Here is a 16,546-nt window from a genome sequence, read left to right on the forward strand (position 1 = left end):
CCATATATTTTTTAAAAGACTTTATTTATTTGACACAGATCACAAGCAGGGGGGTGGGGGGGCTGGGTTGCAGAGGGAGAGGGAGAAGCAGGCTCCTGGACGAGCAGGGAGCCTGATGTGGGGCTCCATCCCAGGGTCCTAGGATCATGACCTGAGCCGAAGACAGACACTTAACCGACTAAGCCACCCAGGCGCCCCCATCCTTTCTGTATTTTAAATCCCCATGAGTTTTATGAGCTAACTAGGGACCATCCTACAGTACCAGTTTTTTAAAATTTGTATGTATATAAAATAATGAGTATTAACATTTTAAATAACTCATGTTCTTTAAAAGTGAAGAGGAAGCTTTACTTTTTCCTTGTAAGATTTCAATTATTAAGAACTAACTTAAAACTTCAGTTTGAAAGGATTGAGCCGATTTTCTACCCAAAGGTTATTAAATCTTGTAATTTGAGTCAATATTAGAATCAAACAACCATTTATTGTAAAATATGTTTATTGATGGATGTTAAGACTCCTATCATTTATTCCCGATACTTGATGTTACAAACTTTAGGGTCTTTGAGATACGCAGGATCCTTGTATGTAACTGGCATAAACCCTGTAAAAGATAATGAAAGTGCTTCACAAAAGATAATGAGCAAACTTTTGATTGGTCCAATTCAGTTTTTCAGGTGCTCTTACCCATTATTTGAGCTCTCTTAATTGCTTTTGTGATTTCTTTCTGTTTCTTCCCACAAAGACCTATAAAAAAATGCTTTCATATTCATAAAAAATGTCAACACTCAAAATGCATAGCAACTATCTTAAGGAAAGGTTGGAAAACCTATAAATAGCCAGGCAGTAAATATCTTAGGCTTTGCGGGCCATACAGTCACTGCTGTAATTACTCTGATGTAGCTCACAAAGCAGCCACAGGCATTATGTAAATAAGCTACTTACAAAAACAGGTGGCAGATCTAACTTGGCCTATAGGCAAATAGGCCCTGGTTTAAATAAGTAGTCTAGGAACGATTACAGTATACTCCAAAACATCAACACAATTTTCTAAAGCCCTAGTTTTTTACATGTTGTCTGCCTATGGTTAACTCTGAGCATAAGAAGACGTGTAAAATAATCCTTTTGGGCTACGAAGAGGCTTTCTCAAAAGTACCTCTAGTATCTGGTCTACTAGTGATTTATAGTACAACTTGAAAATTTGACATTTTTCTTAAATAGATTTGTATAATTTTTTATAAGTTGCTATAATAGAAAACAAAATACCTGTTATGTGCCTTCCATAAATGCATCCAGTAAATGGAGAAATAAACTGGGACAAAAGCTGTTTTGAGTTATATTTGGAGAAGAAAAAAATTTATATCAATACATTTGTTCAACCTTGATTATGTAAATTTAAAAAATTATATATCACTGTCCAGTTATGTAAAGGTTTATAAATAAATTTCAAACTTCATAAAATACTGAACTATGCTCATTCTATTAATAGGTCATTTTTTTAAGTGAAAAAACTGATTACTAAGTTAACATCCAGTATGATGAAACAGATTAATGTACACATTTTTTTCAGTGCTAAAGCTGTTTTCTTGAACTTTTCCACAGATACTTCCTAAAATACTATTGCTTGTAATAAGGCACTAAGCATTTCATCTGTCACGATAGGCTATCGCACTATATCAGACTACAGTGAGGTCTTCCAAGAGGTACAGGTCCATCAGGCCACTTGCCATAATTTACGTTTTATTAAATTCTTTAGTACTTTTCAGGTACCAGGCATTGTTCCTGGCACTACACATAATCCTTCTGATAAGATGCATCTTTAAACTTCTTGGTTTTCACCTAAGGCAGCTACTATCACTTTTTGCTGCTGTCTGTATACTTCACTACAGCACCATTCTCTCCCCCAGATTTTCCACTTTTAATCTGCTCAGCCCTACAACAGATAAAATTACATTTAAAGCAGTGATATCGGTAGTGTTATTAGTACAGAGACCAAATTCACCAGAGGAGATTTTTCCAAACTATTCAACTCTACCAACTAAGAATCACTGCATAGTGAGCTATTAGTGACCTCCAGGGCAGACAAGAAAACACCTGAAATAATAGCAGATGAAGGAGAGCTAAAGGGCTCTCATTAGAATAAAACAGATGACTTATACATAGAAAACCAGATTTGAAATTACGAAGTTACTAAAACAGGTGCCTCTACACAAAGCCTGTTAGTTATGACTAACAAAGCAGCAAATCCTAAAATCAAATATCACAGTGAAGTAAAACCTTATCTCACCTGTACATTCTTATAATCTACACGTTTTCCACACAAGATACATTTTTTAAGAGGCTCCTTATAAGGATTTTCCATTGGAATGGGCTAAAATAAAGGAAAGAAAAAAAGATAATACAGTTTAATATGTTAAATTTAAAAAAATTAAATCTTAAGGTTACCACATTTAAATCTATCCAAAGGATTAGTTGTACCTTTCTTACTATGAAAAAAAAATATATATAACAGCTTGGCTTATATAAGAAAAATCAGTGTTTCTGAAAAGGAGTCACCATTTTAAAGATTTCAGTGTGTTCATACATATTTTGTACAAATACTCTGGTTTGGCTAAGGAGGAATTAAATCATGGAGGAGGATTCTGGGATAAAATACAATCCTTGGAGAAAACAAAGGTTTATGGGAGGATAACTTTTATGGTCCCAGATTGCTTTACACATTTATGTCAGCCTTTTTGTTTTCTCTGTCTTCATTACTGCCTCTAATGCTTCTGCCACATGCCTCCCTTCTATAATCAGTATACTCACGTCTCCAATCAAGAGATTCTTAATCTAGAAATGGCTTTGAAGTCCATAATCCACTGTAGTTGTATGCAAAATTTCAAATGAAAGAGACTGTGAGCTTTATTCTGAGAGCCCGTACTTCATTTAGAGCCTCAGGGGAATTGATGACCTAGAAAAGAGCTCTAGTAATTTCTTTTACTCCCTTGAACTATGGTGTGCATTAGATGACAAGAAGGATGCTCAAGGGACTAGAGGACTTCTGTGTTTTCCAACTCAAACTTGCTTAATCCAATTTACATGCAGTTCACTTATAATGACTATGTTCCTTCTTTACACTGCGCTAAGTGCTTTGTATGGTTTGATTAGTGTCAAATCATCTTTGCAGGTAGCAAGAAAACTTACACTGGCTAAGCCCAATGCTAGTACTTGAAACCCATAAAAATACACCTACAGGCTAATAGAAACTATTTAATGTCCCGGTATAAAACTTCGATTTTGATCCTTCATTTAATAAAACACCCACTCCCCACCCCCAGTAATGAATAGGACAAAGAACTGAATCTGAAATGGGGAAGAGAACCAAGGTACAGGTAGACTTTGTAATCCCTCTGTTGGATATTCTGTAATTACTGCACCCACCAAAACTATCTTTTTTAATTTCCAAAGCACATATCCTTAAATTTAAGATCTAAGAAGAAAAATACAGTGTTACACAAGCAATGCTTCTTGTTAGGACTCTAGGAATTCTCTTACTTCAAAGCTCACTTAAGTGACAATTCACCAATGAATTGTAATTTTCAAACTCAAACTGATTATCATCTTAATCGTTTTGTCGTATTCAAATAGCTAAAATATAAGAATTTGGTCATATTTGCAAATGCCTTAAAAAGAAGGAAAAAAGTCTTACCAGGTCCTCATTGCCGGCTACCTGTTTATATTGTGAACAACTTCTCCACAGCACTGCAATTAAATAAACAGCAACAAACCAATTCTTTTTATCAGCTCAGCAACTAAAGAAAGATTTTTGTCTTTATGGAAGCAAGATGCATCAAGGGATAGAACATAAAAGAAAGGTTTTATATTCACATACAACAACTGGATAAAAACCTTTAGATGTGAGGCAGAATAAGATTTAAGATGAATGTGCTTTCCAAGGCTTTGGGGAAAGGGCATGTATTTCTCCACCCCTACAAACCTCTCACCTGCTCTGCTCATGAATTTTATTTTCCCCTCCATGGTTAGAGACAGATTTTAAGGCAAACACTTAAGGGGAAAGCAATAGAAAGGCACTGTTATACCAAAGGGAAAATGTAACAGACCTCCTAAAGAGTAGTTATTGACAGAGAAGATAAAATGCAGAAATGAAAGACTCAAGAGCCCATGTCACAATTGCGCCCTGATCTGGGACCTTAGACAACTCCTGTAATGCACTACCGGGTGACTCTGGAAATGTCCCTTCCTTACCAACTCTACCTGGAGCTCTCAAGCAAGTTAAGTCCCTGCCTCTTTTTGAGAATCACGCGATCACTCTCTTTGTGTGTTTAAAAGGAAAATAGAAAGTGTACTAGATAACATTCACGCCCCCTTCTGCTTTATCACCCCCCTCCCTTCTGCTTTACAATACTAGTCATGGGGGCGCCTGGGTGGCTCAGTTGATTAATCGTCTGCTTTCGGCTCAGGTCATGATCTCAGGGTCCTGGGATCCAGCCCCACAACCGGCTCCCTGCTCAGTGGGGAGTCTGCTTCTCCCTCTCCCTCTGCCCGCCCCCCCGCTCATGCTCTATCTCAAATAAATAAATAAAATCTTTTTAAAAATAAAATACTAGTCATTGGTCATTATAGATTCCCATCTCTCTTGGAGAAGCTCTTAGTCGCCTAAAAACCGGCGTCGTTGAGCTAATAATGACAACTCCACCAACCTAGTTAGCGCTACGGCAATGGCTGCAAAGAGTATAGGATATGGAAACTGTACCCGCGTGAGTCCCAGGATCTGTGAGGCAGAGAGCAGCCTTGACGAAATGCGTTAACTTTTTCCTCCCTAGACCACCGCAAACAGCAACCAAAGCCGCCATGGCTCCTCGCTCCTCCTCTTCCTTTCCTCTTTCCAAATCGTCCTGACAAGTCCCCGCCGGTGCTCTTCCCCTGTTGGCCCGAGTACTCGGTTCAAAGGTTCCGCGGGCGAACAAGAGAAGGGCCGGTAAGGTTTTCAACGCGCCTGCGCAGCATCTTTGCGTTCTAACCCTCACGGATGCAAGCCTGGGACACCTATGATTGGACAAGGAAAAGGCGGGTCCCTACGCTTCTGCCTCCGCTTCCGGTCTGAGAGCCCCGGCAATTGATTTGTGGTCTTATTCTAAGGTGGATGGAGAAGCGAGCGCAGTTTCCCCCAGTTGCTACCCGCGCCCTGCCCTCCTCTCCCTCTCCTCGGGGGTTTGGCGGCTAGGTCACGCGGGACGAAGTTCGGGCAGGGTCCTCGGCCCCTGCCATGGATGAAGGTGTTTCCCGCATCCGCCGGCGGGTGTCTGTCTGCAAAAGGGACCGTCCTAGCCTAGGGAGCGGTTTTGCCGCCCCCACCGCGGCCGAGCTCAAGCCGGGCGATGAGGAGGGGGAAGAGGAAGAGGAGATGATGGCTGGGAGCCGGCGGAGGAAAACCGTGGAGGTGCAACCGGTCGAGGTACAACCTCAGCTCTCAAATTCCGAGTTCCTTGTTTCATGGCCCACTTTGGGGGAGATGATACAAATCCAGGTCTCCTACCACGCATGCCCACTGAAAGAACACTAAGACCAGCTCTAGAAGCCAGGGAACTAGACACTCCAAAATTTTGGTTGTTCCCTTCCTACATGCAAACAGTGGACCAATTGTCTACTAGCCTTCATTTGCTTACCTCGACTTTGTTATCGCTGTTAATTCTCACTTGTGAGGTATTGCTTTGCTATCCTCATTTTTATATAGATCTCAAAGGTAGACCCCCGAGACATAGAAGTCGTACATGCAGCAAATAAGAGGCATGATTGCGACGCAAATCTAGATTTCCAAGTTACTGCTGCTCCTGCGGTACCAATAAAACCTATCATTTATCGCACACCCATTATGTACTGGGTACTTTGTTAAGCTATTTACATTATCTAGATTTGACAACAGAAATCAGGCCCTGAGAGGTCAAGAAACTGCACTTCTGACTCCAAATCCTGTTTTCTTAATCACTTCACTATACTGCTACCTCTAAATTTACATCTCTTCTGTTGAGTAGACCATCCCAAGTCAGTGTGCAGACCCTCCCTTCCAATTCCTAATTCCTAAGAACAGAATCTCCTTAAGAGTGTCCAGTTGTTTTGTTACAAACCAGTTTCTGTAGATTGGAGTCTGGGAGGGGGAATGGTGCTGCAGTTACCTGAAACCTCTAGTGAGATGACATTCTAGTAGATGTCTGTTGGTCTTGCTACCTTTTTAAGGATTTAACACTAGCTTAAGAATTAGGATCCCAGTATCACCATACCCTAGGAGTGCAGCTTGTGAAAATTACTTAAACACTCTGGCTTTCCTTTTCTTCATCTGTAAAATGGAGATGATAATATCCATTTCATAGGGTGATTTACATTTCGGTCTATGATCCATGTAATTATATACCTGGTATATATTTAGAGGTAGCAATATAGCTGAAACTTGTGCTCTTAGTGAAGCTAGAATTGACCATAACGCTTTTCGTTTTCTTTCCAGAATGACAGTGAAGAGGACATGTTTGGTGACTATGACAGCTTTGCTGAAAATTCTTTTTTAGCTCAAGTTGATGACCTGGAACAACAACATATGCAAGTTGCTGAACATAGGAAACATGCCTCAGACCTTAGCACTGAAGATCTTTGTTCAGAAAGCATCAAACACAACAAACTCAGCATTACTACTGTGGGCAACTTTACTGAATTAAAAATGGATGAGCAGATAAAGAACCAGAGTAGGCATGAAGATGTCTCCATTGAACCTGATATTTTGTATGATGTACCTTCTTCACAGGTTTTATACTTTGAAAATTTGCAGAACTCTTCAGATGATTTGGGCAATCAGTCTACTAAAGAGAGGGATTGGAACGCATCCTCTCACAAGACTGTGAATGAGGAATTACCCCAGAATAACATAGAACAACACCAGCAAATTGATGATTCCTCTTCTAAAGTCAGAACTAGTTCAGAGGAAAATAGGAGAAAAAGTCTTAAAGAACATCTAAAAAGTGCCATGACTGGAAATGCCAAGGCCCAAACACCAATATTTTCTAGAACTAAACAGCTCAAAGAGACTCTCCTATCTGAAGAAATTAATGTTGCTAAGAAAACAATTGAGTCATCATCAGATGACCTTGGTCCTTTTTATTCATTACCCAGCAAAGTGAGAGACCTTTATGTTCAGTTCAAGGGAATTGAAAAATTATATGGTAAATGCTTTTTGCTGAAGTGAAAAAAATTTACCATTATTACCATATTACTAGTGCAAGTCAATAGAAAGCAGATGCTTCTGTGGTCCTATATCTCATCTGAAGACAAAAATATCAATCCTCTCAACCTTCCATCCCTAACCTGCTGCTACTGAACGTCTTTCCTTTCCTTCATGGTCACACTTCTCAAATCTATTATCCTTGCTGTCTCCCTTTCCTCACCTCAAGTAATTCCCAGCCCACTCTGGGTTCTAAGCTCTCACTTAAGGTCTAATGACGAGGGTGTCTAAATCCAATGATACTTTTGGTTCTCACTTGCCTGACTTCTCAGTAGCTTACATGACACAGTTGTCCAGACCCTTGAAACACTCACTTCTTGACTTCTTGACATTCCACGCTGGTTTTTTCATCTGACTGTCTAGCTGCTTCTCAGTTTTCTTAGCTGGTGTGTTTTTGGCTGGCTCTGTCTTCTGTACAAAAAGTTGAAGTTCCTTTGACTATTCATGGCCTGAGTGAAAGTGTCAATATTTGTAATACCATTGATTAAGACTAAACATCTTTAAAGACAGCTGAAGTTAAGAGTTAAGTGCAAAGAGATAGTATTAATAACAATATATATTGTAATGTTTTTCAAAAATCCTGGGTTCTTGCCTATATTTCAGATATGTGTCATTTTAGACAAAGAAGGGACAGTTGCTGGCATCCTGAAAGATGAGCCTATCAACCAATCACTTCATAAGTATTTCTGAGACTCCTATGTTAGTGCCGTATGAACCATATGAAACCATGGTTCTCATCTCAGGGAGAAGACAATCAGGTGAAGAAGTAGAACTACAGGAAACAAAGTAACATAAGACTACAAGAGTCTAATAAATTCTAAATTGTGAGGTTTGCAGTTAAAGAGCTAAAGGTGTGTATTGCCCTTGAAGTAGGTGTTAACTTTCTTCCCTCTGCTCTTCTCCTAGTACCTTGTTCTTTATTTAATCTGCATCTCCTGCCAGACAGTACCTTGAGGACAGGGCTCTATCTAACTCATCTTTTTCTGATGTAACTAACGCAGTGCCTAGTACACCCTGGTAGGTTCTCAATTGCTGGGGGTTATCGGCCTAGTTAGGAATTCTGGCCCTGTCACTGAAACACAAGTTTTGCACTCTGAGCCTTAGTTCCTGATCTCTTAAAAAGGTATAATAATAACAATAATGGTTGTTTTGTAAGTTATGTTCTGCATCAAGGACATGCCAAGTTAGACTGTGGTAATGACTGTCCATAACTATATTAGTAGCTTCTAAGTAAGAACTTCAGTAAATAACAGGTTTTTAAATCACTTTTTACTTATAGATCTGGCTTGATGACATGACCAATTTAAAGCATAAATATGTATGCCACTTTTCATTGCACTAAAGCAGTGGTTCTCAAAGTGTAGTTCCTGGACCCCAAAGTCAGCATCACCTGGAAACTTGTTGAAATAGGCATTCTCAGCCTCCACCCTGGGCGTACTGAATCCACTTCTGAGGTTGTGACCTGGCAATTGGTTTTAACAAGCCCTCCCGGGGATTCTGATGTGCCAAAAGTTTGAGAACCACTGAGCTTGAGAACCTCAACCTTACTGTTATTTTTACCTTTTTAGTGTAGAATTGCATGCTTGATGTGTTTTATATAAATGTTCAGAACCAAGTTAATTTCATCCTTTTTTAATGTGTGAAGATAAGTGATATTACTAAATATTTGCTATTTTGGTCATTTTATACTTTAAAAATTTGAGTTGGATAAAATGCAGAAATGGTCAAGTTATATTTTCATACAAACAGCTTCATACAAGCAGCTTCATATATAATGGGTGATACCAGTCTGAAATATTTTTAATATGTATTAAATATTAAGCTTACGTATTTAAGTGTTTTTGAAATACTTTTAAAGTGGAAAAAAGTCATTTGCAAATATTTGGGAATCACCAAAATACAAGAAATTGAAGTCCCTTGGCTGTCATTCAGACGTAATTATTTTTAATACCTTTGTAACATATCCTCTTAGTCATTTTTTTAATTTAATTTTTTTGGAAAACATAATACATTCAAGTCCAACTTTTATATATTCTTTTCTAATATCTGTACATAATTGGGTTTATGCAATCCAATACACATTCATGATCTTTTACTTAACTGTATATTGAGCATGTATAAATCAATCTACCACCTGTTTTCAAGCTGCAAAGAATGATATCATATAATTGTACAATAATTCATTCAACTTTTACCCCTTGATGGCTCTTTGTTATATATAAACACTGCTATGGATGATGCATCTATGCTATGGTGAACATCTTGCACATAATCTTTATATGTCCTTGCTTTTATTTCTATAGGTGTAGAGACCTAGAAGTAATACTGTTAGATGAAAGACAGTGTGCAGTTTTGTTTTCAGTACTGTTAATTTGCTTTCCAAAAGGATTATAGTATTTTATGCTCTCATCAACCACCACAAGAATGTCTATTTGTCCCCAGCCAAGTCGGCTCTGGATTTTCCATGTGTGAGGCTTTTTTTTTTTTTTTTTGGTAGTAGTAATTACTTGTATTTTATTTGTGTATTTATTTTGCCAACCCGTTAAGTAACAGTTGAGCGTCTTTTCATGTATTTCTCCCTGCTGTGTAATGTCTTATCATATCTTTTGCCTGTTTTTCTAGTGATAAAATACTAGTGCACGTTTTGAAGACTTTTGATGATCCACATTGTCAGATTAGCCTACAGAGTAGTTACACTAGTTTTCACATTATGTTTTGGATCTGATGTGATCCTTTTCATGAATTCCACCTTTTTAAATTGTGGAACTCCTAGATGGCCTGTTAATAATCTTAGTCTTTTATATTTTAAAGATTTTATTTTGGGGGTGCCTGGGTGACTCAGATGATTAAGCGTCTGCCTTGAGCTCAGGTCATGATCTCAGGGTCCTGGGATCAAGCCCCACATTGGGCTTCTCCGCTCAGCAGGGAGTCTGCTTCTCTCTGCTCCTCCCCCCTGGTTGTGCTCTCTCTCTCTCTCAAATAAATAAATAAAATCTTTTTAAAAAATTAAGATTTTATTTTTAAGTCATCTCTACACCCAACGTGTAGAGCTCTTATAACACTGAGATCAATAGTCACATGCTCTATCAACTGAGCCAGCCAGGCACCCTAATCCTAGCCTTTTGTGGTTTAAATATTCTTAGAGTTCAAGGTATTCAGACCAGAGTTCAGCTCCCTGTGAGAGCCAGTTGAATAGTCTTCCTTAGTGTGTATAAAACCTCATAGATTTTTCTTTTCTCCTCCTCCCATTTCTCTCTAGGATGTTGTTTGTGTGGATGAGAAAGGGAAGCTTACACAATCTCCTTGCAGAACAAAAGGAAAGGCTAGGAATTCACACAGATCTTTGTACTATCCTTTAGTTCTTCTGATGTCTCAGATAATGTCCCAGGCACTGTTGGCATCTTAGACCTAAGTGTGCAGCTAGCAAATAGGTGGCCCAGTTGCCCACTCCGCTGCCCAGGCCTGAAGAATTAAGACTCTCATTGGCTGTGTCCACTGTGCCCTGGGGATGTTTGACACTTAACATTGATGTGTAATTACACTTGTCATTATGAGAAGATGGATATACAGAGTGGGATTTGATTTTTCCTTCTTAGGAAACTTTCTTGAGACTGAATTGCAGAAGGGGAAAAATAATGTTTTTTTTTTTAATTCCACAGAATGGCAACATACTTGCTTAACATTGAATTCTGTGCAAGAAAGAAAAAACTTAATATATTCCTTGCCAACAAGTGGTGGAAAAACCCTCGTGGCTGAGATTTTAATGCTGCAAGAATTGCTTTGCCGGCGAAGAGATGTTCTAATGATCCTACCATATGTGGCAATTGTCCAAGAAAAGGTGTGATTCTTTTTTTAACAAACAGTATTTGCTAATATTTTCACATTAAAATATAAAAACTAGCATAACTGTAACAACTTTTCATTGAGAAGAGGTAGAGAATATTTTTAGGATGTGCAAAAACAAGTGTAGGACCTACCAAAAATCTCTTCTAATACTAGTTACCTATTGCAACAAGAATTTTATTTTTTTTTCTAAACTGGTGGATTAAATTCCATTTTAATATTGATATTTAATATATTGATATTCAGCCTGCCTTTTCAAGCAGAAAGTAACCAATTATTTTATCAAAGTAAGTGAATTATTCTGGGTTGTTTTTGTTTTTGTTTTGCATCAGAGGAGACAGTTGAAATTTATTTCCACATCAATTATGTAGTTTAAAAGCTACATTCATTTTGCAAAGAGCCAACACAATAATTATGACATTTCTTAGATATATGTCTTATTTCCACATCGATTATGTAGTTTACAAGTTACATCCATTTTGCAAAGAGCCACGCATTAATTATGACATTTCTTAGATATATATGTCTTATCTGTGACCTTGTTCTCATTCATTGGTATTATATACTATTTTAGATTTTTTAAAAATCAACATGAACACTTGGTAATTGAGTTCTTATTTATCTGATTTTTTTGTTTGCTTATTTTAACTAATATTCTAGATTTCAGGTTTGTCAAGTTTTGGTATAGAGCTGGGTTTCTTTGTTGAAGAATATGCTGGAAGCAAAGGAAAATTTCCTCCAATTAAAAGAAGGGAAAAAAAATCTCTATATATTGCCACTATTGAAAAAGGACATAGTCTGGTGAACTCCTTGATTGAAACTGGAAGGATTGGCAGTCTGGGTCTGGTTGTTGTAGATGAGGTTGGTAACTACTTTTATAATTTATCAACATTTTTATTATACTAACATTATTATGTGTATCTGCTTAGTACCTCTATGAAAATAAGTAATTTATTTTAATATATAGGCAATACAGATTAATACATCTCATGCTTGGTAATCTTAAATTCAGTTTTGTGTCAAGTGTTTTTTGAAGAGTGAATATATGTGTGTATATACTCCAAATTTTATAATGGTATTTATGAATTCTAGATATGTCACGATGTTGCCCCAATCCTCATTAACCAAAATACCAGTGATATAATGCATATGTACTCTAGTTGCTATATCCAGAATGCTTAAGAGTTATAAAGCAAAGATTACTTCATTTCATATAAATACATGCGTGTTCTATATAGGCATTATATGCAAATTTACTTTTCTCCCTCCCTTCTTTTTTTAAATCTCAAAGTTGCACATGATTGGTGAAGGGAGCCGTGGGGCTATACTGGAAATGACCCTAGCAAAAATCCTCTACACGAGCGGTAAGTACTTTTTCAAATGTGGTCACTAACTGATTTATCCTCAGGAGGCCTATGAAAGACTTAATTCTCTCACTAGCTAGACTCTGTAGCCTCGAGTAAGATACTTAACCTTCCTGCCTTGGTTTTTTATTTCTAAAGTAAACATAAATTTTGGTTGGAAAAATGGTTATGTGAGCATAGTTGTGAATATGAGGGAAGTTAACATTTAGACATCCCATATTATTATCCTCCACTTACTAGCTGTGAGTGCATAAGCATGTGACTCAACCTCTCTATTTCTTCATCTGTAAAATGGGGTAATAACGGTACCACCCTGAGGGGAATGGTTGGGAGGATTATATGAGTTAATGTAAAGCAGTCAGCAGTTGCCCAGCAAGTAGCACTCAGTAAGCATTTGTTGCTGCCGCCACCATCTATATCGTCCTCATCATACTAATAAAGCAGTAAATGTAAGTAGTCACCTTAAGGAGCTATTTGCAACATCAGATAGTCTTTCAGCGTATGTGAAATATTTGTTCTAAATGTCTTCTTTCCTATTTATAGATACACTGTTGCAATACTTATTAAGTTATATATTGCAATAGCTTATATATGGAAAAATTATTATAAAGGTCAAATATTAAGGATTATTTTTAAAATTTTGATAGCAGTGGTATTTAGGCAGGTTGTAGCACTTTATAATCATACATTTAAAAAGTTCTTGAGTACCTACCTTGTGCCAGGCACTATTTTAAGTGCTAAGGATATAGCAGTGAATAACACACAAAAAAATAACTCTGCCTTCCTCAAACCTGTATTTTAGTGAAAGTGAGTAGACAATAAGATAAACAAGAAAACATACAGTGTGTCAGATGGTGACAAATTCAATGGAAAAATATAAAGCAGAGGAAAAGAGGAGAATCGTCACCTACTTGTCAAATCCAGTGCACACTGACTGTCCTTGTCTTATTTTTCTTTAGCATTTGGTTGTTTATCATTTTTTTTTTCCTTTGAGTGCTAAAACACTCTCTCGGCTTCCATACTGTCTCTCTATGGGGGATCGTGTGTTACAACTGAGAGATAGCATAGCGTAATGGCTGAGGGCAGACTCTGGAGCTTGATTAAAATCCTGACTCACTTTTAACTACATATGTGACCTTGAGCAAATTATATTAACTGCACCTCTGTTTCCTCATGCATCAAAAATAGATGATAGTGAAATGGGCAAAATTGGTGAGGGGGATTAAGAGGTACAAACTTAACAGTTATAAAATAAGTCACAAGGTTGAAAAGTACAGCATAGGGAATATAGTCAATAATATTGTAATAATGTTGTATGATGACAGATGGTAGCTATACTTACTGTGGTGAATAGTGTATTATGTATAGAATTGTAAAATCACTGTGTTATACACTGAAACTAATATAACACTTCATGTCAGCCATCCTTCAATAATAAAACATTTTTAAAAAAATGGATGATAGTAATAGATCCTGCCTGACTGAACTGCTTTCCTGTGGAAGGCAGCCATTTCATACTGCCCAGGAAGACATGCAGCTTCATGAGTTTCATTCCACCTTTGTTTAAAAAGAAAAAAAAGTTGACAACCTGATAGCAAGATCCCATAAAGGGCTTTATTTGGCAAGAGTTCAGGACCTATTCAGCCCTGCATCCTACACCATACATCTGCCTATAGGCATACCTGTGGGACATGTCATAACTCTTCATAACAGTGGTCCACAGAGTCAGCAACAAGCGTATTTATATTCATTATTGTTGCTTAGAAGTCTTGATTAAGATCCGACTTTATGCCCAGTGTGAAATTCTGTAAAATTCCAAATAGTAACTTTCAGGACACCTGAAAGTTTTCAGTCTTTGATTCACAGAATAATCCTCTGCTACTATCTTTGTATTTTTCTTACCTCCTCTCCACTCCCTCCTTTCCCAGATCACTCAGGAAGAATCCAGAACACAAAAAGGTTGCTAAATTACTATTATGTTACACTAAATAACATATTTTCCTCAATCCTTTGGATTTTTTTTTTAGAAACAACTCAAATTATTGGCATGAGTGCAACACTGAACAATGTTGAAGACCTACAAGAGTTCCTTCAAGCAGAGTATTACACCAATCAGTTTAGACCAGTATGTACCTAAGGTTTGCACTGTATGGATTTATGTCTATCATCTTACTTAGAAAGAAAAGTAGCAAACATACTGTTTTAAAAAAGTCTATAGAGTAGTGAAGGGGCATAATTCCCCTGACCATGGCTATATGCTAGTAAGAGTTTGTGTATAGAGAATATAAACTTTGGGTTTAGGGATCTTGGCTCGGGTCACTACTGTATCTGTAGCACCTGGAATAATGCTTGGCCCATGGGCCTTCAATGAATATTTATTGAATGAAATTTTCCAGACCCATTCTATTTTTCCACTTCTTATTCTGTAAGATAAATTTTTTTTTTTTACTTGGTCAAAAAAGAGAATCACCAAATTTTAATTTGAAATTTGATATTTTTACATTTTCACCAAAGAGGAGAATTTTCGAGAGATACTTGCTGACTTTAATAGTCGAATTAGACACTATTCTTTTAAAAATGCAATGAACTGTATTTATAAACATTTTTTGTCAGGCACCTGGGTGATTTAGTTGGTTGAGCATCTGCCTTTAGCTCCGCCGCTTCGGGCTCCCTGCTCAGTGGGGAGTCTGCTTCTCCTTCTCCAGCTCTGCCCCTGCCCCCCTGCTCATGCACTCTCTCTCTTTCTCTCAAATAAATGGATAAAATCTTAAAAAAAATTTTTTTGTCTATAAATACTTAAAAATAATGTATTTATAATTAAAAATGATGGCTGATAAGACAGAAAATTTTAGGTCTTGAGGAATAACACAAATAAGACAGAATGTGAACATTGACTTATACTTCTTGTGACAAATACAGAAGTGTCTGGTTTCCTTTTAGATAGTGGCTGTTCAAAAGTATTTCTTCAAGGGTATTAATCTCTACTTTGATTGAAAGGGAAAAAGAGACTTAAAGAAATGGTAAAGAAAAAACTTTTACATTGAAGCATGTTTTACATACCTTAGAAAAACTACAGTTTTTGTATAGCTGTCCGTTTTTACACCATTTTACAAAATTTAAAACTCTGGAAAGAGGAATTTGTATATGGTATTAATTGCAAATGTCTTTCTAATTTAAGGTTGAATTAAAAGAATATTTGAAAATAAACAATGCAATATATGAGGTTGACTGCAAAGCTGAGAACAGCATGACTTTTTCACGTCTCCTTAATTGTCAGGTAACATTGATAACCCTTGAGTATGAAGTTCCCAGACTTGGTGCCCTGGGGCACCACAAAAGATTCACAGGGTACCATGGGATAGTTTAGATAATTTAAGAGAAATAGCTGGTGCTTGACAACTGTTGCGTACCATACAAACTGCTGGTTCAGTGTAGTTTCCAGTTTGGACATCAGATCACACTGTATTCCTTTCTATGATATTGTATCTTAGTGAAGATTTTGTTTGTTTTTTGCAGTTACTGTAAACAAATACCATGTGAAAATCAATGTGGGACGGAAAAAGAGTAGCCATGTCCAATTTGATTCTAAGATTTGAAAGACTATTGCAGTGCCCGGTTGTGCACACAGCCTGTTAGTGGGCTGTTACGTTTAAGAATGAGATAATACTTTCTTCATTCAACTGATGTGTATTATTTATTCAGATGGCTACTAAATTGTGAGGAAAAACATATTTAAGTTGTCTGTACCTAAATACCTAATAAACAAAGCTGTTAGGTATTTCTTTTGGCCGTGGAGCTCCATGAACCAAGAAAATCTGCAGACCTCTCCCTTAAATGTTTATTCATTCAGCCATAAGCGCTAAACAAGAAGAAACTTTTGTGGGCTATGTAGTTCAGATACTGGGTATGAAGATGTTAATGTCTGCTGTGTTAATGTTCTGTAGCTTGTATAAAGGATATTAAAAGGGGGAGAAAGAGATTTTACAATATTTTTAGAATTCTGTAAAGGTGTATTACTCTAAATCTGTATCTTAGTTTTCAGTAAAGCTGAAGCAAGTGAGATTTTTAAATA

The 16,546-nt window shown here is 37.1% G+C and overlaps 2 protein-coding genes across 13 annotated transcripts in view; one reads left to right on the plus strand and one right to left on the minus strand.

Annotated features, from left to right (window-relative positions):
• Window positions 1-478: 478 nt before the first annotated feature.
• On the minus strand, window positions 479-4,983 carry MRPS18C (mitochondrial ribosomal protein S18C). Of its 2 annotated transcripts, XM_035004624.1 has the most exons (6): window positions 4,754-4,976; window positions 3,689-3,741; window positions 2,285-2,368; window positions 1,264-1,321; window positions 685-744; window positions 479-601 (listed from the first exon to the last, which is right to left on the minus strand). In XM_035004624.1, exons 1-6 carry the CDS (start codon window positions 4,851-4,853, stop codon window positions 525-527), a joined length of 432 nt encoding a protein of 143 aa, XP_034860515.1. In that variant the 5' UTR covers window positions 4,854-4,976; the 3' UTR covers window positions 479-524. The 2 variants fall into 2 exon arrangements, with proteins under 2 accessions (XP_034860515.1, XP_034860516.1); XM_035004625.1 differs by lacking the exon at window positions 1,264-1,321 and having other exon boundaries at window positions 510-744; window positions 4,754-4,983.
• Window positions 4,984-5,088: 105 nt separating this feature from the next.
• HELQ (helicase, POLQ like) overlaps window positions 5,089-16,546 on the plus strand; it is a 51,497-nt gene continuing 40,039 nt past the window's right edge. For 4 of the 11 annotated variants that reach the window (XR_004679180.1, XM_035004617.1, XM_035004619.1 and 1 more), the window contains exons 1-7: window positions 5,102-5,455; window positions 6,500-7,208; window positions 10,927-11,105; window positions 11,771-11,971; window positions 12,402-12,474; window positions 14,502-14,599; window positions 15,653-15,751. Coding sequence is in view for 8 of the 11 variants with exons in the window: in XM_035004617.1 (XP_034860508.1) it covers window positions 5,267-5,455; window positions 6,500-7,208; window positions 10,927-11,105; window positions 11,771-11,971; window positions 12,402-12,474; window positions 14,502-14,599; window positions 15,653-15,751 (1,548 nt within the window). In the remaining 3 variants the exon portion in view is untranslated. Of the gene's footprint in view, window positions 5,456-6,499; window positions 7,209-7,870; window positions 8,119-10,926; window positions 11,106-11,770; window positions 11,972-12,401; window positions 12,475-14,501; window positions 14,613-15,652; window positions 15,752-16,546 lie in introns of those variants that run through there. The other 7 variants (XM_035004615.1, XM_035004616.1, XM_035004622.1 and 4 more) reach the window with 7 other exon arrangements.

This window comes from Mirounga leonina, unplaced genomic scaffold (assembly GCF_011800145.1).
Source record: "Mirounga leonina isolate KUSES-001 unplaced genomic scaffold, KU_Mleo_1.0 Mir_129, whole genome shotgun sequence".
NCBI classification, from domain to species: Eukaryota; Metazoa; Chordata; class Mammalia; order Carnivora; family Phocidae; genus Mirounga; species Mirounga leonina.